The 23,291-nt window shown below is 47.1% G+C and overlaps 1 protein-coding gene across 5 annotated transcripts in view; it reads left to right on the plus strand.

Annotated features, from left to right (window-relative positions):
• Positions 1–169: 169 nt before the first annotated feature.
• PPP1R12B (protein phosphatase 1 regulatory subunit 12B) overlaps positions 170–23,291 on the plus strand; it is a 202,674-nt gene continuing 179,552 nt past the window's right edge. The window contains exon 1 of one of the 5 annotated variants that reach the window (XR_009246138.1): positions 170–892. Coding sequence is in view for 4 of the 5 variants with exons in the window: in XM_004578757.2 (XP_004578814.2) it covers positions 602–892 (291 nt within the window). In the remaining variant the exon portion in view is untranslated. The remainder of the gene's footprint in view (positions 893–23,291) is intronic. The other 4 variants (XM_004578757.2, XM_058669012.1, XM_036495328.2 and 1 more) reach the window with 4 other exon arrangements.

Here is a 23,291-nt window from a genome sequence, read left to right on the forward strand (position 1 = left end):
TGTGTTTCTGTGATTAAAACAATATTAACAAAAATCTAGATTTAGAACCAGTTATAGATCTTCTGGGTATTTTTCACCCTAATTCTCCCCATTAGAAAATAGAGATGATAACTGCAACCTTTGCATTTTAAAGGTGTGTTGTGATCGTTATGGAGTTAGGATTAGGTAGCAGTGAAGTCCAGAATAAACTACGACTCCCGAAACGCCCTGAGGAAGAGGCTGACAGGAGGGTGGAGTGACAGATCCAGCTTTGGAGCAAAGGTGACCCCGCTGGCTCTCGCGGCGGAGGCCGGAGCAGCCGGTTCTCGCCTCTTCTCTGCTGCATCTGGGGATTTGTAGTTCGCTCACGGCCACGGTGTGTGCACTCAGAGCAGGTAGTTTACTACAAGTCCCATGAAGACGCGGGGCCCGGGCAGCACCTGCGTAACGAAGCCAAAGGAGCGCGCAGGCGGTGCTAGTGGTGGGAGGAGTAAAGATGGCGGTGCGGCGGTCTCCGCCTTCTGCTCCCGGCTGAAGCGCTCTGAGGGAGGCGGGCAGCGGCAATCGGAGCCGCTACAGCGATCCAGTGTTGATAGTATCGGCCGCCGCCGAGGCCGGAACCATGGCGGAGCTGGAGCACCTGGGCGGGAAGCGGGCCGAGTCGGCACGAATGCGGCGGGCTGAGCAGCTGCGTCGCTGGCGGGGCTCGCTGACAGACCAGGAGCCCGCGGAGCGCCGGGGCGCGGGGCAGCAGCCGCCGACGAGGCGCGGGAGCCCCCGGGTCCGCTTTGAGGACGGCGCGGTCTTCCTGGCCGCCTGTTCCAGCGGGGACACCGACGAGGTGCGAAAGCTGTTGGCCAGGGGTGCAGACATCAACACGGTCAACGTGGACGGCTTGACAGCCCTGCACCAGGTAACTCCCTTCTCGGGATCCTGCAGCCGATCCTGGAGACCCCGCGAGCCGCCCCCGTGGACAGTGGCAGGTTCCCCGTCGAGCCCATCTGCGGGGATACTATCTCTTTAGGCTACTTGGTTTCATTCCTGGCTGCCTTTCCTGCCCCGATCAAGTCGGTCCCGGACCCCAGGGTCTCTACCCTAAGGCTTAGGGTCACCCCACGCCTGGTCAGTGTTTGTATTTCCCTCCGCCTACTCTGGTTGTCATGGTTACTGGCGATCGGGACAAGTGTTATCCCTACCCTATACATTAGTCATCTCTTATTCCATCCTGTCGGTGTGCCTGTGCCGGTGCATACATTTCTGTGCCTTTCCAGAAAATTCAGTTTCCTTCCTGTTCGTGTGGCCCCCATGAAAGAATAGCTTTGGTCACTTAAAAGAGTGCAGCTCGGTGCCGGGCAAAGGCACACAGATCTCGGGATACCAGCCCTCCTGTTTGGCCGTTCTTTGGAGCCTCACAAGCAGTTTGTGTCCCCTGACTGTGGGTCTGAGGTGGCCCCTGACCTCATCGTTAGGGTACCTGACATGCTTTCCAACAGTGCCACCAGCAAAGCTAGGGCTTCCCAGGAGATGGAAGAGAGAAATCCCGCTGACTGGTTGAAACTTAGGGAGTAGCCTTTCTGGTGTTCTTGAAGCCCTCTGTAGAAATCAAATGTCCTATGTATAGTTTCTGGTAGTTGGATGGTGGGTGACCTGACAGTTCTGTGCTTGAAAATAACACCTTTGCTTTTGTCTTATGCCACAATATTCTGTGTATTCAGACTGTCCTAACTCACTGCGCCCTCTGCCCACTTGAACTTCATTAGTTACTTCAGTGAGCTGAGAGCTAGGCACCGACTCCTCATCTCCCTAGTTTTTCTTCTGTCTGTGCGAAGTGGATGCATGAGAATCCACTTCTAAATCATAATTCAACTATGTCACGTTGTTCTATTTGACCAGTAGCCTAAAATTCCCCCCTCATTGTGTTCCCATCCTTTTCCAGGTGGGAAAAATCTCTTCTCGCTCTATTTTTATCCATTTGTTTTCCCTTCCCCACCAAAGGTAGCAACCAATATTTGTATCGTGCTTTGCTGTTTGAAAATTCTCTCTGTGTCTCCCCTCCCATGAGTCTCAGGATTGACCGAAGTGGGTGTGGAAGGTGTGGTCCTTCCCGCTTTACAGCTGAAGAGAAACTGGAGTTCAGAAAAGTTGTTGCATGTGCAGGGTAGGCGATTACAAGGAAGAGGAAGGGTGACCTGCAGGCATGGATTTTCCCAGTTGAAATCACTGAGCTCTATATCACACTGAAGAGGGAGGTGAGGATAAAGTAGAATAGAAACTAAGCTATGTACAATTTTATTTTTTTTTCTTTTTTTTAATTTATTTTATTTTTATTAGAAAGTCAGATATACTGAGAGGAGGAGAGATAGAGAGGAAGTGGAGCTGCCGGGATTAGAACCAGCAGCCATATGGGATCAAGGCGAGGATCTTAGCCACTAGGCCACGCTGCCGAGCCCGCTATGTACAATTTTAATGGAGTCTCAAGCTTGGAAAGTCAGATTTACAGAGAGAAGAAGAAAGATCTTCCATTGACCGGCTCACTCCCCAAGTGACTGCAATGGCTGAACCTGAGCTGATCCAAAGCCAGCACCTAGGAGCTTCTTCTGGGTCTCCCACACAGGTGCAGGGCGCCAAAGCTTTGGGCTGTCCTCTATTGCTTTTCTAAGCCACAAGCAGGGAGCAGGAAGGGAAGTGTTGTAGCTGGGACATGAGCTGGCACCCATATGGGATCCCAGCATATGCAAGGTGAGGACTTCAGCCATTAGGCTACCGTGCTGGGCCTGAGTTCAGGATTCTTGACAAAAATCACTTTATGGGTCCATGGAGGCTGGAGAAGGAATATCCAGCTTTCCATTCCATGGCATGGCTGTCTGGAGTCATGTTCTGTGGAAGCAGCATCCTGAGGGTAACTCGGTAGCCTTGTGTCCCCTAAGATTACTCTGCCAGGAAGTCTAGTCCTTGCCACACCCATTTCAGTATTGCCCTGAGAAAAACTCTGCCTTGGATTCAGTCAGTTAGATATCCTTCCCACAGCACATAACCACTTTTCCTGAGTCCTTCTCTCAGGACAGGCTGCCCTGAGTGCTTCTCTTTACGTCTTCCCCGCCAGCCAGGATGGGGAAATGCCAGGTGGCAGTTGATACAGTCTTGCAGGAAGGGTATGACAGCTGTGGCTATTTTCCCCTCCATCCCTACTCCCAATCTGTAAATAGGCATTCCTCTCCATTTGCAGGGCTGGCAGTGAGTTGAATTGATAACTGTCTTCACTGTCAGATAAATTTGGGTAGAGATTAAGTTTCTCAAAGATTTGAGGAAACAGCTTTGCCTTATTGCCTTGGAAAATTTTACAAGTCTTTCCAAAGAGTTACAATGTTTTTTTCTGATCTGAAGAACTCCCAGGATATCAACAAGTTTATTTTCAAAACTTGTGAGGCTAGCAGGCTAGTGGAACCACCTACATTAGGACTGGTTCTCCTGTGAAATAGAGGGCACATGGTGTCATTATCTGCCTTATTTAGTTACTATGGCCATCTGTTATACAACACGAGGTGCATTGTGTGAGTAATTGCTCCCCTTTGCTTTGTCATGGCTACTTGGCCAACTGGATTAACATCTTGGCCTGTTGGAAGAGCCCTGACCAGATCCTTGGGGGGATTTTTTTCTCCTCCTTCCACAAGGTCACAGTAGAGGATTTGCGCTGCAGGTGGTGGTGCCTTGGTGCGACTTTAGACTTGGAGACCTTTCTGTCTTGGCAGCCTTTATTGAGACCACAAAGTGCTGAAGTCAAGATAACAAACCCCAGGAGTCCTATTAATAATACTTGAAGTAAATGAGGGTAAGGAGCATCTCAGAGGTTAGACCAACTCTGATGAAAACCTTGGAAACTGATGCAGACGAACTGGCTTTCCATGAATACATGAAGATTTGTGGTCTGTGCATTCTCAAGAAAAAGGTGTTAATCTGGTTAAGTAACCCTTGAAAGTACTTTTTTGCTCACAGAGGAATTCCCAATTGTATATACACTATAAGGAAGGGGTGTGTGTGCTAGACTGGAACTTTTTGAAGTTTTATTTTGTTTATTCAACAAAGTTGATTATTAGCCCCTTCTTGGTATTCTTTTTTATTTTAAGATTTATTTTATTTTTATTGCAAAGGCAGATATACAGAGAGGAGGAGAGACAGAGAGGAAGATCTTCCATCAAGTGATTCACTCCCCAAGTGACCACAACAGCTGTGCCAAAAATTCCCCCTAAGGATCTGAGCAGGGTTCTTCCAACACGCCAAGATAATAATTCAGTTTGGTGCTGCGCCAATCCGAAGCCAGGAGCCAGGAACTTCTTCCAGGTCTCCCACGTGCTTGCAGGGTCCCAAGGCTTTGGGCCATCCTCGACTGCTTTCCCAGGCCACAAGTAGGGAGGTGGATGGTAAGTGGAGCTACCGGGATTAGAACCGGCGCCCTTGTGGGATCCTGGCGTGATGAAGATGAAGACTTTAACTGCTATGTCACTGCTCTGGGCCCCCTTCTTGGTATTCCTATGAGGATCTTAGGTCACACTGTATCTAGAAACAGGCTCTTAGAAGGTCTAGCTACCACCTTCATAAGGCTGTAGTAAAAGACAAATGTTTGCTTTCAGAAAGGAGATCTTCTAGGATTTGTTAAAATAAAAGAAGGCCAGGGCCTGGCACGATGGCCTAGTAGCTAAAGTCCTCGTCTTGAACGTGCCGGGATCCTGTCCCATATGGGTGCCGGTTCTAATCCCGGCAGCCCCACTTCCCATCCAGCTCCCTGCTTGTGGCCTGTTAAAGCAGTTGAGGATGGCCCAGGGCTTTGGGACCCTGCACCCGTGTGGGAGACCTGGAGGAAGTTCCTAGCTCCTGGCTTTGAATTGGCGCAGCACCGGCCCGTTGCGGCTCACTTGGGGAGTGAATCATTGGATGGAAGATCTTCCTCTCTGTCTCTCCTCCTCTGTATATCTGATTTTGCAATAAAAATAAAATAAACCTTTTTTTTTTTTTTTTTTTTTTAAAAAAAGACCTTATCAGAAACCTTTCTGGATCCTATAGTCAATCCACTTAGATCTTGCCTCTGGCCCAGTCTGCTGAGTCTTCAGTTAGAGGGACACCAAGGAGGGTAGAGTAATTCCATACTTGACTCAGAAATTCGGGTGGCTTGGTAATGGTCTCAGGGTTCACGTTTTGACTCCCAGAATAATTGCAGACTGCAGTACAACCTATAGCCCTAGCCTAGCGCTGCCTTCAATTGACCTTGTAGCCTCAGGGGTGTTAAAATGGCATACACTCCTGGGAGAGAGGTGAGGACGGGCACAGAGGAGGATCCAGCCCTGGGAGAGGTGAGGACGGGCACAGAGGAGGATCCAGCCCTGGGAGAGGTGAGGACGGGCACAGAGGAGGATCCAGCCCTGGCAGAGGTGAGGACGGGCACAGAGGAGGGTCCAGCCCTGGCAGAGGTGAGGACGGGCAGAGGAGGATCCAGCCCTGGGAGAGGTGAGGACGGCACAGAGGAGGATCCAGCCCTGGGAGAGGTGAGGACAGGCAGAGGAGGATCCAGCCCTGGCAGAGGTGAGGACGGGCAGAGGAGGATCCAGCCCTGGGAGAGGTGAGGACGGGCACAGAGGAGGATCCAGCCCTGGGAGAGGTGAGGACGGGCACAGAGGAGGGTCCAGCCCTGGCAGAGGTGAGGACGGGCACAGGTGGGTGAAGGAGGATGGGTAGAGCAGCGTGTTTTTGAGGTGAGACAGAGGACTAAGATGCCAGTTCAGGACTAAGGTGCCAGTGGCCACAGTTCAGTAGTCAAAGACTGCATTATGTGTGTCAGCTGGCACCGCTAGATAAGAGTATCCATGCTCTTTCTTCTACTCCAGAGTCATTACATTTCTCATAGTACATCTATCTGTGAAGTGACTTTTGCCTTATTGTGAATATTGCTGAATTCTATATAGTGGTTGAATTCATGACAATATGGGATTCAGAGAAATCTGTTGGCTCCTTGATTGCTGTGCTTCTGGAGCCCTCATTCGTCCTGGGGCGTTTTATTAGGTTAGCTCTTAAGATTGGTTAATGTGAGCATCTGCTTATGCTGGGCATCTGGCTCCTTGCCACGTGAGCATTAGTTCCAACTTTGTAAACCGCAGTAGATCACAAAGCCAGATTTGGCAATTAGGGTATCTTTCTTTCTTTCTCTCTCTTTTTTAAGGTTTATGTTATTTTTGTTGGGAAGTCAGATATATAGAGAAGAGGAGAGACAGAGAGGAAGATCTTCCATCCAATGGTTCACTCCCCAAGTGACTGCAGCGGCTGGTGCTGAGCTGATCCAAAGCCAGGAGCCAGGAGCTTCTTCCAGGTCTTCCACATGGATGCAGGAACCCAAGGGTTTGGGCCATCCTCGACTACTTTCCCAGGTCACAAGCAGGGAGCTGGATGGGAAGTGGAGCTGCTGGGATTAGAACTGGCACTCATATGGGATCCTGGTGCGATCAAGGTGAGGACTTTAGGCACTAGGCTGCTGCGCCATGCCCATCAATTAGAGTATTTTTCTTTTTATTTTTTGTGTATATTTGTTTGAAAGTACAAAAGTAGAGATACAAATGACTTATTTGTTTTTAGTCAAATTTTGCTCCTCCCTCTTCCCCTCCCTTTTTTTTGAAACAGCAGTTGCCCAGGCTAGGTGGAAGCTGAGAGCTGTTCTCCCCCGTGGGTGGCAAGAACGCAGTTCCTTGGGTCTTCACTGCTGCTTCCCAGGGTCTGCGTTAGCAGGAAACTGTAGTCAGGAGCCAGAAGCAGCAGAATGTGGAGAGCTTGACTGGTGTCTTAACTGCTAGGCCAAACACTCAACCCCCTTTTCTTTCACTTTATTTGAAAGCAGACACACACACACACACACACACACAGAGGACAGAGCAGAGAGGGGGAGAGAGAGAAAGCAAGATCAGCTAGGCTGGGCCAGGCCAAAGTCAGGAAATCAGTCCAAATGTGTCACATGCATGGAAAGGACCCAAGTGCTTGAGTCATCATTTACTCCCAGGGTACACATTAGCAGGAAGCTGGATTACAAGTGGAGGGCCTGGGGCTCAAACTAGGAACCCTGATTTGGGGTGCAGCATAGCTGTTATGCCCCATGTCAGCACCCTCCTCCTCATTCTTGGAGTCCTCTATTAAGTAGCTGCATACCACCACTGGGGCTGTTAGAATCTTTTGCATGTTTTACAACAGGCAAGCTGTTGGCATATATAGGGTAAGCGCAGTTCTGTCAGTGGTAAGGAGTTGAGCAGGTCTTGCTGTAATTTGAATTGTTGTTTATGTTTATTTTTAAGTACTTCCTAGCTAAGATATACTTTATATATGAAAATCACTGCTCTTTGTGTAGAATTCTTTGAGTTTTGACAAGTGTACAGTCAGGACTTCCGCCCTAGTCAGGATGTAGAACCTTACCATCACCCCCAGCGCTTGAGCATGTCCACTTCTCTTTGTGGACATACCCGCTGCCATGGCAGCAGCCATTGCTTTTCAGTCTCTGTAACCATGATGCCATGGAGATGGGATCACACAGTGTGAAGCCTTTTTTATAGGGTTGCTCTCATGTTCCATATTGCATTGAGATTTATCTGTGCTGTTTCTAGTTGCAGTAGTTTGTTGAGCTTGCTTGCTGAATGGTAAGCCACCATGTGGATATACCCCAATTAATTCATTTGCCAGTTGAAGCACGGTTGGGTTATTTCCAGCTTTTGGCAATAATAAATCAATCCTGTATGAACACTGGTATGTAATATTTTTGTGAACGTATCTTTTGATTTCCCTTGGTTGAACCAGTGAGTTAACTTAGTCTTGTGGTAGTGATTGTTGAACCTTACAGGAAAGGGTCAGCCTCTTTCCAATGTGGCTCTTTCCATTTTGCATCCCAAACAACCAAGAGTTCTAGATACTTTGTATCTTGTCTTAGCTTCGCTTGGACCTTCTTGGCTGGCTTGAACAGCCAACATTCCTTCCAGCCTGAAAGTTGGAGGTTGGAGATGAGGCAGGCAGCAGGGCGGCCCCAGGGTAGACAGCTGTCTGTGCTGCTCATTCCTTCCCTGATGGAGAGCAGAGTGAGGTCTCCCTAGAAGACACTAATCTCACTCGACAGCTCCATGATCCAATTTACCTCCTAAAGACCCGACCTCCTAACATTACATTTGGCCGTGAGTTTTTCTTTTTAAGATTTATTTATCAATTTGAAAGGCAGAGTTCAGAGAGAGGGAGACAGATTTTCCATTCGCTGGTTCACTCCCCAAATGACACCAATAGCTTGGGAACCTGGAGCTCCATCAAGGGCTCCCATGTGAATGGCAGGGGCCCAAGGACTTGGACCGTCTTCTGTTGCCTTCCCAGGATGTTAGCAGGGAGCTGGATTGAAAGGAGAGCAGTTGGGACTCTCATCACCTGTTCAATGTCGGATGCTGGCTTTGCTGCTGGTGATTTATATGCTACATTGCAATACTGATCTTCTGAGTATGTGTTTTTAACACTGATTTTAGATCTATTTTATTTGGAGAGAGAGAGAGATATCTTTCATACACTGGTTTACTCCTCAGATGACCACACTGTCCTGAGATTAGCCTAGCTGAAGTCAGTCGCTTCTTTCTAGGTTTCCTACGTGGATGCAGGGGTCCAAGTGCTTGGGCTATCTTCCACTTTCTCAAGTGCATCAGCAGGGAGCTGGATCAGAAGTAGAGTAGCTGGGATTTGAACTGATGCCTGGGCATATGATATGTCAGCACTGTAGGTGGTGACTTAACCCACTGCACCACAAGGCTGACCCATTTACACTGCTTTAGATTGCAGATTATATTGCCTCATTTTAAAAAAAATTTAAAAATGAAAGTATACAGAAAAATTGAAAGTGATTAAAAGTCAATCTGCTCAGAAATAAACACCATTAACATTTTATGTATCCTTTCAAGGTATTTTTCCTGTGTTCATAATAATGAGTGAATATATTTGCAAAAATTAGTATCATACATTTGCTTTGGAATTTTTTCTTTTAACTTGCCCTGAAATAATTTTCTTTACATTACTGTATATGCTTTGAGAGTAGAACTTTTGACATTTGAATGTCATCATTGCATGCCCTATGGGATTTTTCTTGTCATGAGTGTTTTAGATTGTTTTACTTATAAGTGGCTTTGAATGCCTCATGGTAGCATTTTTAAAAAAGATTTATTTATTTTTATTGGAAAGGCAGATATACACAGAGGAGGAGAGACAGAGAGGAAGATCTTCCATCCAATGGTTCACTCCCCAAGTGGCTGCATGACTGGTGCTGCACCGATCCAAAGCCAGGAGCCAGGAACTTCTTTCAGGTCTCCCACGTGGGTGCAGGGTCCCAAGGCTTTGGGCCGTCCTTGACTGCTTTCCCAGGCCACAAACAGGGAGCTGGATGGGAAGTGGAGCTTTCAGGATTAGAACCGGCAGCCATATGGGATCCCGGTGCGTTCAAGGTGAGGACTTTGGCTGCTAGGCCATGGTGCTGGACCCTGATGGTAGCATTGTAAGTCTGTGCCCGGCTGTGGTGCAGCTTCTACTCTCAAGGACCGTGGGGTCTCATTGGGAGACAGATAAATCAGAAAGCAGTGGTGCCAGTGCTGACTCCTTTGATCTGTGAGCAAGGGTGTGTGCCCCTAAGCGGAGAGACACAGTTAAGCGATCTAGGATGGAAGAACAAGGTAGGCCTGGGCGTGAAGGCAGGGGACGCTGGGGAGTCCTGCGGGGTGTGCTGGTGAGGTTAGGTGTGAGGACAAGGGTGTCATCCTTGAGGACTTAGGGAACATCAACATTAGGCTGGGCGGCTCAACTGTAGTCCTGAATAGAGCTCTCTTATGGGTTTGAGCTGAACATAATGGAACCAAGGCAGAATTTTCACACTGAGAAGCTATAGTTGGTTTTATAATGAATGAAAGGAGGAAGATGAAAGAACTAACTAAATGAAAGGATGTGAGGGGAGAAGAAGTGTCATGGAGTTATGAGCTTTAAATTGGAAAGAATCCTATTCCATGGAAATAGGATTCAGTCCACTGTTGGGGCTGAGGTGCTCTGCAGACATCCCAGGAAAAAGACTTTATAGTCGTCGGTGTGTCTCAAGGCTAGCTAGTCATTCACATGAAAGTGAGAGCTGAAGGGATGAGTGTGGAGGAGGGGGGAGAAAATGAAGAGAGCAAAAAACACAATTTAGTGTTCAGGCTGAATAATTATTCCCTTCCCCTTGACCTCCATGTCCTATTCCCTGACCCTTGTGAAAGTGTTCCCTTATATGGTAAAAGAGATTCTGGAAGGAAAAAGCAGAGAGAGATTCTGCAGGTGTTATTTTGTTGGCAATTCTGACATGGATAGAGCATCCTGGATTATCCAGCAGAGCCCGGTGTAGAGAAGGCAGAGAGCAGTAAGTAATAGGACCATGATGACAAAGATGAGGGTGCTCTGAGGAAGGGGGCCATGGGCCAACAAATGTGGGTGGCCTCTGGAAGCTCCAAAGGTGACAGACCCTCCAGAAGGAGCCAGCCTGGCCAGGGAGACTGATCCCAGAATGGTAGTGTGTTGTAGAGGCAACCCAAAAAGGCCAGTGATACCTTGCAGTATTGGTGAGTGTGTGGTCATTAGTAGAAAAGCAATTGAGTAAAAGCCACCCCCCCAATTTTTGTGTTTGGTCATTTATAACTTTTTTTTTGTTATATTATTTTTTATTGATTACATTGCATTATGTGACACTGTTTCATAGGCTCTGGGATTCCCCCAACCCCTCCTCATACCCTCCCCCCATGGTGGATTCCTCCACTTTGTTGCAGTATTACAGTTCAAATTCAGTCAAGATTCTTTCATTGCAAGCATAGAATCCAGCATCTTATTGTCCAGATAAATTCAACGGTTTCTTGGGGAGACCATCTCTGGTCTGAAAGCAGAGCTGGCAGAATATCATCCCGATCAATTAAAAGCCACAACATAACATCAACATCAATTTACAACATTATGGAATTAATTGACATGGTATTGAGTAACAAATTATGTTTAAAAAATGCAAGTTTTTAACCACATCCTGTGACTACTTCATTCACATTTCAATTTTAGTTTATACACAGAACCGGCTGCTATACACCTTAAAATGGCTATAGGGTACTATTCAGCTGTCTCTTGACTATTTTCATTTTAGCATTCAGCAGTTTATAGTGTTGAAGCTTAATTTTGCTGAACTTGGCAGATTTTGGGATAGTCTAAACTGGATTATAACTCTAACAAGGCATATGTCAACAGTTGAAGTGCAGAACAGTTTTAGGAGGGGTGTGCAGAGAAATCTTCAATACCTTAGTGAGGAGTAACTAATCTTTGTGTCCTACCTAGTAAGGCATGTGTGAGTCCACGCTGACCGTTTCCTGTCCGGTGCCAAGCTTTCCTTGTTCTCTGTCAATCTATTCCAATTTGTGTGTGTGTGTGCGTGTGTGAGTGTGTGTGTGTTTTGGGGTGGGGGGGCTCCGGAGCTACCCTGATGGTCATTGCAAGATAGGGTGGGAATCCAAAGTTGGAACTAAGTGAGGACCAGGGAAAGCTCCTCTCCCTAGTCCTGATGAAAGCTTACTGTTCCCATGACCTTGGATCCTGCAAGGAAGGATTTGGGCTTCTTCCATCCCATGTGGTAGATCCAAACAGGGGTGGATGACTTCAGAGTTCTTGGCCTCCGAAGGCATTCCAGTTCTCTGTGGTCTCCTTGGCAGTTGGGATGTAGTCCTTGGTCTCATACTGATAGTCCTTGGTGAGGATCCCTCCCCCCCCAAATTTTTGTATTTGGTCATTTATAACCTTTGAAGGAACAATTTCAATAGAAAGATGTTTTGAGAATTTTCATGCAGGCTATATGAATTTATTTTACTATTAAGGATAAATAAATTAATTTCTATTGACTTTTGAATGGAACAAATTAGATGTTCCTTCAGTGTGATTATAATTTAAATATACAAGACTCCTTAGAAGCTGATTTCTGACTAGTTACAGTGTTTTCATTATTTATGAATTAAGAATATTTTAGGATATTAAACCCGACACTAGAAGCAGAGCGATTACGCCCTGTTCACGGATGGGCCAATTAGCATCTTTAGCTCCTTCCGCCTCCCAGTCTAGTTTCTGGAGCGCTTTTGCTAGGGGCAGCCTTGGTGGCTCAGCTTTTTGCTTCTTTCTACCTAGCAGCAGGTACATTGTAGAAGCTAAGTTGGATTTCGTAAAGGGTCTCTGAAATTTGTGGTCCTCAGTGGCGCTGATCTTCGCTGTTAGTGCTCCTGCATTTGAAGTTGGGGTGGAACTGGATTCATCGGTCACCAGAGCTCCGTCTGGGTCTCCCAGGTGGGGGCTGGGGCCAAGCATTTGGGCCATCCTCTGCTGCCCTCCCAGGCACCTGAGCAGGGAGCTGGACTGGAACTGGAATAGTCAGGATAAAAGCCACTATCTTTATGGGTTGCTTTGTCCACTTTATTTTTAAAGATTAATTTATTTTACTTGAAAGTCTGAGTTACTGAGAAATAGGAAGAAATGGAGAGAAAGAGATCATCCATCTTCTACTGCTTTCCCACCAATTAGCAGGGAACCGGATCTGAAGTGGAATAGCCCCTATGAGCTGGCCTGTTGGAGATGCCAGCATCCCAGGCAGAGAATTAGCTTGCTGTGCCACTGTGCTGGTCCCCGTATCCTTGTTTTTTCTGTCTTATTTGCTCAAGAACTGGGTTATTTGAACTCTGGAGTTTCCCAAATCTGGATTTTGCTCACTGCTTGCTTGTAGTGTTGCTGTGCCTCTTCGTCCCCTGTGTTTTTGTGTAAGCCAATAATTGCATCGAGATTTGATCTAACTCATGTCTGAATATTTTTGCTGAGCATTATTCATAGATGGCAATGCAGCTAGCATCTAACTAGCTTCTGTTTTCTCATTTAGTGGCCATTGATGACTTCACACAATTTTGATTTTTTTAAAAGATTTATTTTTATTACAAAGTCAGATATACAGAGAGGAGGAGAAACAGAGAGGAAGATCCCCCGACCGATGATTCACTTCCCAAGTGGCTGCAACGGCCGGTGCTGCGCTGATCCGAAGCCGGGAACCTGGAAACTCTTCCGGGTCTCCCACACGGGGTGCAGGGTCCCAAAGCTTTGGGCTGTCCTCTACTGCTTTCCCAGGCCACAAGCAGGGAGCTGGATGGTAAGTGGAGCCACCGGGATTAGAACTGGTGCCCACATGGGATCCCGGTGCGTTCAAGGTGAGAACTTTAGCTGCTAGGCCATGCCGCCGGGCCCAGAATTTTGATGTTTTAAGCTAGTCTTGATCAGCCCTCACAGCTGAATATGATTTCACAGTAGGATGTATGGTTTTACAAACTGGGTTTTACTTATATAGGCCCATTTCATGAGAGGCAGGCTTCTTGGTGACATTTTTGCCAGCTTTCTTACTTTTTTTAAGTTGGTTGACTTAGCTAAGACACACAACTTTAAAGCGCAGAAGTGGGCCTGGCACGATGGCCTAGCAGCTTAAGTCCTCGTCTTGAATGCGCCGGGATCCCATATGGGTGCCAGTTCTAATCCCAGCGGCTCCACTTCCCATCCAGCTCCCTGCTTGTGGCCTGGGAAAGCAGCTGTGGATGGCCCAAAGCTTTGAGATCCTGTACCCGTGTGGGAGACCTGGAGGAAGTTCCTGGCTCGTGGCTTCAGATTGGCACAGCACCTGCCATTGCGGCCACTTGGGGAGTGAATCATCGGATGGGGGATCTTCCTCTCTGTCTCTCCTCTTTTTTGTATATCTGCGTTTCCAATAAAAAAAAAATACATCTTAAAATAAATAAATAAATACATGTCTTGGTCCTGTGTGATGGCTCAGTGGCTAAATCCTTGCCTTGATTGCACTGGCATTCCATATGGGCACCGCTTCATGTCCTGACTGCTCCACTTCCCATCCAATTCCTTGCCTGTGGCCTGGGAAAGCAGTAGAGGATGGCCCATGGCCTTGCGACTCTGTATCTGTGAAGGAGACTTTGAGAAACTCCTGACTCCTAGCTCTAGATTGGCACAGCTCCAGCCTTTGTGGCTACTTGGGGAGTGAACCAGTGGATGGAACATGTTTTTCTCTGTAAATCTACCTTTCCAATAAAAACGGTAAATAAATCTTAAAAAAAAAAAAAAAAGCTCTCTTAGGGTCAGCACAATGGCCTAGTGTGTTAGGCCTCTGCCTGTAATGCTGGCATCCCCTTATGGACACCAGTCTGAGTCCCGAATTACTCCACTTCTGATCCAGATCCATGGTTCTCATGCACCTGGGAAAGTAGTGAAGGATGACCTAAGTCCTTAGGCCCCTGCACACAAATGGGAAGAAGCTCCAGACTCCTGGTTGTTGATTTGCCTGGCTCCTGCCATTGTAGCCATCTGGGAGAGTAAACCAGTTAATGGAAGATTGTGTGTTTCCCTCCCTCTGTAAATAAGACAAATATATTTTTCAAAGGAAATACATGTCTTTAAAAATTGCTGTTTATCTGAAAGACAGAGGTAGGCACAGACAGAGCAATTTCCCATTCGTTTGCTGGATCCTTCCCCATATGCCTGCACCAGCCAGGGCTGAGCTAGATCGGAGCAAGAGGCATGGAACCCTGTCCAGGTCTCCCAAACAGGTGGCACAGACTCAGGTAGTTGGGCTGTCCCCTGATACCTTCTAGGGTACGCATTAGCAGAAAGCTGAAATTGCAAGTGGAGTCGATTTGAATCCAGATACTTTGATATGGTATTCGGACATCTTAAGTAACATTTTAACCCTTTGCCAAAATCACAGTAGCTCAGTTATTTCAAGGAAGTAGTTACTATATTTTTTCTTTTCTTTTTTTTTTTTTAAAGATTTTATTATTGTTGGAAAGCCGGATATACAGAGAGGAGGAGAGACAGAGAGGAAGATCTTCCATCCGATGATTCACTCCCCAAGTGAGCCACATCGGGCCGGTGCGTGCCGATCCGAAGCCGGGAACCTGGAACCTCTTCCGGGTCTCCCATGCGGGTGCAGTGTCCCAATGCATTGGGCCGTCCTCAACTGCTTTCCCAGGCCACAAGCAGGGAGCTGGATGGTAAGTGGGGCTGCCGGGATTAGAACCGGCGCCCATATGGGATCCCAGCACGTTCAAGGCGAGGAGCCTAGCCGCTAGGCCACTGCGCCGGGCCCATACTATTTTTTTTCTAAGATCAGAAGACAAATTTTCTGTCTTGTCTCTTTAATGTGCTTCTGTGTTCTGAATTTTTAAAAAACTAATGAGCAATTCCCACCCCCACCTCTTGCCAGCATACACATATTTGTTTAGCACCTGCTGGATGCTGGATCCTTTAGTAGATGCTTGGAGATTTAAAGGGGCAGCTTCTGCTCACAGAAATCTCACAATTACTAAGAAACTTGTAGTTTTCAAGATATAATCTGTTCTGTATTCCTCCTGTTTAGTGTTGATTCCTTTTCCTGTCTGTTCATAATAGAGGAAGGTGTTGATCATGATACAACTTTGCCTTTGTATATATTAAGATAATAAAGTCTTGGGCCCGGCGGCGTGGCCTAGCGGCTAAAGTCCTCGCCTTGAAAGCCCCGGGATCCCATATGGGCGCCGGTTCTAATCCCGGCAGCTCCACTTCCCATCCAGCTCCCTGCTTGTGGTCTGGGAAAGCAGTTGAGGACGGCCCAAAGCTTTGGGACACTGCACCCGAGTGGGAGACCCGGAAGAGGTTCCAGGTTCCCGGCTTCGGATCGGCGCGCATCGGCCCGTTGTGGCTCACTTGGGGAGTGAATCATCGGACAGAAGATCTTCCTCTCTGTCTCTCCTCCTCTCTGTATATCTGGCTGTAATAAAATGAATAAATCTTAAAAAAAAAAGATAATAAAGTCTTTCTGCTCAGTCTTTTTTAAATAATAAATTCATTTTGTTTTTGATGATGTCAACATTCTTCAGAAGGCTATATGCTTATGTAGGCTGCCAGTCAGGGTTGTGGAATGGGAGAAAGTGGATGAGACAACCGTCCCCAATATCCTTCCCTCTTCCTTTTTGTGGGGAAGCAGGGAAAGGAGAGAGGGCCACTCACACCAACCCAACTGCATTGGTACCCGGGAATAGGGGATGGCCACCTGATGTCATTCCAAGGTGCCCTATATGGAACATGTTCCAAGGGTACTGCTTAAGTGGTTTTAATAGTTCTGAGGTGCTGTTGATTTCATTGCTCCAAATTTGAGGAAATCCTTCCAAGGTCCATTGGCTGACATAGTCCACCTTAGAGCATTAATTCGTCCAGATACTGTCAAAGCTTGACTGGGAGAGCTGTCCAGTTTGTTCTGCCTGCCATGGTACTAGACGTCCTTTGCAAGCCTGAGTGAACTGGTTGTCATCCCCCATGTTCATGTGGGCATGTCTCTGCTGCATGGGTTTCAGCAACCAAGGAGACCCAGTTCTGACACATATACTCCGTGGTCACACCATTGATCCTGTGATTTTCACTGTGGTTGGAGTTGTGAGTCCAATGATCCAGTTGGGAGTCCCCAAAGAAACCTCACCTGAGGTGACCTCAGACTTGACTCCTGTGTATGCCAGCCAGTGCTGGGTCTGGCTCAGTCCATCAACCACATCAGCCTACACACACACTGGTGGTTGCAGTCACCTGGTTAGTTCTGTTTCCAGCCCTATCTCATGTGCAAACCAATGGATGCTGCAGAACAGTCCAACCCTGCACACACTCATTTGGCCCTATTGCACACCAGCAGGAACAGCAGCCTAATTGGAGCAACCCCCAATAATTTCTACCAGGCCTGTCCCCAGCCCTGATTCCTGTGCATGCTGGATTGTACAGCAGACTGGTCCAGTCTGTCTCATATCCCATTTGGCTCTCAAATACATCAGTGAGTGTTGGAGCCTAGCTCAGCCTGACCAATCCCACTATGCAGCCCATACTCACACTGGCCCGTGCCACTTCCTGTCGACTCAGACCTGCCCCCTACCTGGTTGTCATGCTCACCAGTGCAAGCTGCAGCATAACAGAGAGTTGCCTACTGTTTCCCTATTGGACCCACTCCAGTCCTGGATTCTGCACTTTCCAGGTGGTTCTGCATTCTAGCCTGACAGGACTTACATTTATTTCCAGCACTTGCCAGCTGATGCTGCGGCAAAGGCCAACCAGCCTGCATTTACTCTGGCTCATGCATGCACCAGTGGACACAGTGATTTAGCCCAGCCTGACTCTCCCCCTAACCCAGCTCACATGCAAGCCAATAGACTTTGTATCTCTGCTCAGCCTGGTCTGTCCCCAGTCGTAGCTTTTGTGCTCATTAGTGTGAACAGTGCCCATCAGGGGTTCCCCTACAGCCCCTCTACTGGGCTTGCCCTCTCCCCAGGTCCCATGTGTGCTGGTGGGTGCTGTGGCCCAGTCTGGTATAGCCTGCCTCACCTTGGCATTCACCAGCGAGTGCTGCAGCATAGCCCAGCCTGGACAACCCCCAGTCCTGGCCCTAATGTGAACTGACTGGTGATGTGGCCCAACCTGGCCCAACCTGGCCTGTCCTGGTTCTCACATCTGCCAGTGGATGCTATGAATTGGCCCAGCCTGGCCTGACCCCAGACCTGACCTACAGGTATGCTGCCAAATACTGTAACCTGGCCTGATCTGGGGTTTTCCCAGTCTTGGTTCTTGTGCTCACCTGCAGAGACTGCGTCCTGACAGAGGAGTTCCCTAAGTTCCTTTATCCAAAGTGGCAAATCTCATGCTCACAGGTGGATTCTTTGCCCAGCCTGACTTGGCCTACCTTCTGTCCTGACAGTTATGGCAGACTTGCCTGACCAGCCCACATCCTTTCTGGCTTTTATTATTGTATGCTACAGCCCAGCCCTTCTCGCCCCCCTGCCCTTACCCTCCACACAGACACAGCTTTTGCATGGTTCAATGTGTGTAGAGACCTAACCTAGCCTATCTTACACCCACTTTGGCTTTTGCAAGCACCAGCAGGTGCTGGTGCCTAGCCCAGTCTGGCAAACCCCAGACCCAGTCCATACCCATGCTGAGAGATACTGCAGCTTTGTCCAGCCCAGTTCAATGCCCCCATTCCAGCTCTTGCATCCACCAATGGGAACTGCAGCCTAGCAGGGCCATCCCTTAGTTTTCTGACCAAGCTCGCTTCCAGCCACACATTTTGCACATGCCGGTTGCTACTCCAACCCAGTCTGGCATAATCCATCCCCCATCTTGGTTTTTGCCATCAGATGCTGCAGCCTGGTCTGATCTGGCCCACCATCCCCCCTCCCCACTGTCCCATCTCTCACTGATAGGTGCTACAGCCTAGCCCTGCCAATTATGCCCCCATCCCTAGTTTTCATGCAAACCAGTAGGTGTGATAGCCCAGCCTAGTGCAGAATGGCCTGCACCCCATCTTGGCTTCTGCTCATGCCCGTGTGCTATGGCTTGGCATACCCCTGCCTGGTCTTCCACCTCCTCCCCTCCCCCAAGCCAACCCAGACACCTGCTGTCAAGTGAAGCAGCCCTGCCTGGCCTGACCAACACTGAACCCTGACTCATGTGCTAACCAGCAGGAGCGACGGCTCACCACGGGAATTCCTGTTTCCCCCACTAGCCCCACTCCCAAACCCAGATCTCACATGTGCTAGGCCCCTACTCGGCATAGTCTGCTCTGCCAGTGTTGGCCTTTGTGTGTGCTGGTGGTTGTTGTGGTCTGGCCCACCTCACACTCAATTCTTGGGTGTGCCTGTGGATGCTGCAGCCTGGATGGACCAGTCTGGCCTGTTCTAACCTCAATACCCATGAGTGTTGATGAGTTCACCACCCCCAGTCCTTGAGTAAACCAACTGGTATGGTAGTCCCACAGGGATGAGTCTAGAATCACCCACAGAACTTACTCCCAGACCTGGTTCTCTCGTGTGCTGGTTAGTGTCATGGTCTAGCCTGACGCTACCCGTCCCCTCTTCCGACACTCACTGATGGCTACTGTGTTTGATCCCTGTCAGACAATCCCCCCATCCATGGCAGGCAGTGGTTGATATAAACAAGCCCAGCTCAGGTCTCCCATGTGGGCAGATGTATTGGTTTGGCCCCAGAAAAGCAGGTTATCTGGTTTTCCTCTCTAACCTACTCGGTCTCAGCCCCTTCATGTACTTGCATGTGCAGTAGCCTGGTTGGTGGAAGTCCCCCAGAAGTCACTCCTTATCCATCAAGTTCTCCTTCAGCAGTCCTTTCTCTCACATCTCCAGACCCCGTTCCCTGAGCAATGCATAGCCCCCTGTGCCCATGAGTATGCAGATTCTCAAACCTGGTCCTCCAATGGTGTGCCATGACAGCCTGGGCCCCATTTGCCCACCAAGGGTTCATGCATCTATGCATGCTTGCACACAGGTCCCCAGACCCTGTCTGCCCACCATATATCCTCAGAAAAAAAAAAAAAAAAGAAAGAAAAATAGGCAACTATGTTGGCATACTGGTATAGTTAACACAAATTCAGCATTATCCAGGCCTAGGATGCCTGCCAGCTATTAGCTGTTTTTCTCCCAGCAGTGTAACACTTGCCTAGGTACAACGCAGCTTAGACAGTTGCTTACAGCTGGAGTGTCCTCTTCCTTTTCTGATCCAGGATGAACATGTTCATCTTTTAATTTCAGTTCAGCTCACAAATCATTAACTGTTTTGCTATCTTTCCTGTAGATTTTCAAAATTACCAGCTCCTTTTGGGCCTGCTGGTTCAGTGAGATAAGATAGCAGTTTATTAAAATAAACATTTATTTATTTATACAGAGAGAGAGAGAGAGAGAGATCCTCTATTGGCTGTGTCTGCTGGTTCATTTCTCAAATAGCTACAGTGACTGTGGCTGGGCTAAGCTAAGCTGAAGCCAGAAGTCAGGAACTTCATCTAGGTTTTTCAAGGTGGGTGGCAGTGCCCTCTTCTGCTGCGTTCCCAGGCTTATGAGAACGGAGCTGGATCAGAAGTGGAGTGACTGTAAATTGTCTAGCTGTTGTCCATATGGGATGCCATCATTGCAGATGGCAGCATAACTCAGTGCATCAGAACACCAGCCACAACATTAATGTCTTCAGCAGTAAGAATCACCAGGAAGGTGGAAGACAAAGGTGGAAAATAGCACCCCTTGAATATCTGTCCAGATTTCCAGGATTCTCTGTATGTATTAAATTTGTTACAGGATTGTCACATTCCAGTACATTACAACAAAATGAACATTACAGAAGACCATCTGATTCACCTCTGTCATTTTACGGAAGAGAGATTTGAGGCCTAGAAAGAAGCCTAAGGAATACCTTAAACATGATAGAGAAATAAGATATAATGTCCTATTTATAAAGTGGATATCAGATTTCTGCTTGATACTCCTTTCTGACTGTGAAAATGTGGATTGTATGCTTTGAGAAAAAGTAAAATATTCCCTAAATACTTTTGAAGAACTTTTGAAGGAGATTGATACTTTAAAATTTTGTTGTTTTTCAACATCCGTGAGGGCTGGATAGTTGAGTTGGTTAGATGGAACTAAGCTTTAATACCCATTGACAAGTACAAGAGCCAAATGGGATGTGGGACAGACTGGACTAGTCTGCTACACATACTGGCAAACCACGGTAGGGGGCGGGCCTGGTGGGGGTTATTGTGGGTTGCCCCGACTAGGCTGCAGCTCCCACTGGTTGATGTAAGGGCCGAGTATGTGTTGGGTAGAACCAGGCTGGACTGCAATACCCATTGGTTCCAGTGGAAGTCAGGACTGAAAACAGAACCAACCCAGCAATTGCAACCACCAGCTGATCGTGGGGATGGACTGTGCCGGGCCCTGTGCTTGCTAGAACATACAAGAATCTGGTCTGGGAATACCTCAGAGTTTCTTTGGAGATCTCCCCAAATGAACTGCTGGACTCAGAACCCTAGCCAAGAAAAGACAGAGGACAGAACAAGTCAATCAACCACCTCAGCTATATATTGACAGCAAAATACTGGGCAAATGAAGACTCTATAATGGACTGTGTCAATCAGTGGATTCTTCAACGACCTCATTGAGCTGGGAGTGGCGAAACTGGGAGTGATTCATAACTGGTGAACTATTAAAACCACTTGAGCAAGGATCTCAGAGCATGCCCCATACTCGGGACTTGGGGTGGGTGGGAAACTGGGTAGGGCTTCTCCCTCAATATCCCCCTTTACCTCAGATACATGAAGGAAACAATATGGACATAATAGTCTTACCCACTTCCCTATAGCCCCTGAACCTTTTTTACCGTAATTAACTATGTAAAGATTGTCAACAATATAAAAAAAAAAAAGAAAAAAATTTTGTTGTTTTTAAACTTCAGTATAATAGAAACATGATGGTATAATAATTTACATTTCAAGAGAATTAATCTAAGAGTTTAAGAATTAATTTCACTTGACTAATTCATCTATATATCTACTGCTAAACAGTATGATAACATGAAAGCAAAATTGCTTGTAAAAGGAGGCAACTGTGTGTACCTTCCTGACACATTGGGGTTTTTTTTAATTGTTCTTTTTCAGGCTATCTTAGTATCTGCAAGTATTTTGACATAGTTGAACTAACAGTGTGTCATATATTGACAGTCCTGTGTATCGGGTGTTGTACTGTGTGTGCTTTGATTTTTTTTAAATTTTTATTGGAAAGGCAGATTTACAGAGAGAAGGAGAAAGGCCAGAGCTGTTCCAAAACTGGAACCTCTTCCGGGTCTCCCACGTGGGTGCAGGGTCCCAAGGCTTTGGAACATCCTCAACTGCTTTCCCAGTCCACAAGCAGGGAGCTGGATGGGAAGTGGAGCTGCTGGGATTAGAACTGGCTCCCATATGGGATCCCGGTGTGTTCGAGGTGAGGACTCCAGCCACTAGGCCACCACGCTGGGCCCTTCTATGTATTTTTCAGAGACATCCAAGATACTTGGTTTTGTAGGGATAGACTTCTTTTAGCATTCTTTTCCTCTGGCAGTTTTAATCAGAGTTCTATGCCTATAGTCTGAGATAATGATATCTGTGAGATTTGTTTCCCTGATCGCTTTCATTTCATGGTACTCCCTGTAAATGACATTCAAGTGGCACCATTGGAAAATGGAGGAAATTTGGGGGTTTGGTGTAAAAATTCACTTTATTTTTCTTAGAAAGTCAGTATGAAATTTTACTAAAAAGGAGAGACTGGGGCATGGTACGGTAGCCTAGTGGCTAAAGTTCTCACCTTGCATGTACTGGGATTCATATGGGCACTGATTCTAAACCCAGCGGCTCTACTTCCCATCCAATTCCCTGATGGTGGCCTGGTAAAGCAATCGAGGATAGCCCAAAGCCTTGGGGCCCTGCACCCATGTGGAAGACCCAGAGGAGGCTCCTGACTCCTTGCTTTGGATCCGCTCATTTCTGGCATTGTGGCCACTTGGGGAGTGGACGGATCTTTCTGTCTCTCCTTCTCTCTGTATGTCTAACTTTCCAATGAAAATAAAAAACAAGACTTAAAAAAAAAAAAGCAAACATTTAGGTGGCTAGTGTGGTGTCTTAGTATACTGATCCTCCACCTGTAATGCTGACATCCCATGTGGGTGCTGGTTCATTGCCGGCTGTTCTACTTCCCACCCAGCTCCCTGTTAATGGCCTGGAAAAGCAGCAGAGGATGGCTCATGTCCTTAGGATGCTGCACCCATGTGGGAGACCTAGAAGCTCCTTGTTCCTGACCCCAGCCATTGTGGCCATCTGGAGAGTGAACCAACGAAATGAAGTTCTCTCTCTGTCCTCCCTCTCTTTGTGTGATTCCCTCTCATTCAATTAATAAAATATTTTTTGCTCCTAAAATTGGTTTAATTGCTGTCTTTTCCTAACCAGACCTTAAACTTAGGGACAGCTTGAACTATATCTTATTTGATATTAACTACAATTTAGTATGTATTATCAGGAAAAGGAAATATATTAAGTTTTAGGCATTGAAAATGAGATTTATTCAATGTAGGTGGGGAAATTGGCGAGGGAGGGCAGGGTGGGCAGTATCGCTATGCTCTTAAATCTAATGTGAAATATGTGAATTTGTTCACTTTCTAAACGTGGAAAAAAATTAATTTAAAAGAAATGGGAAAAAAAGACTCTGTTCAGTGACTGAACCAGGGAGAGGAGAGAGTGGTGGTAAGAGGAAAACAGAGTAAGTTATTTCAGGTGAGAATTTATTGAAAATAATGAATTAGAATTTGCATTCATATTTCAAACTGCCTAACTTTTTTTGAATTGAAGTATTTTTTTTCTGAACTAA

This window comes from Ochotona princeps, chromosome 10 (assembly GCF_030435755.1).
Source record: "Ochotona princeps isolate mOchPri1 chromosome 10, mOchPri1.hap1, whole genome shotgun sequence".
Taxonomy (NCBI): Eukaryota; Metazoa; Chordata; class Mammalia; order Lagomorpha; family Ochotonidae; genus Ochotona; species Ochotona princeps.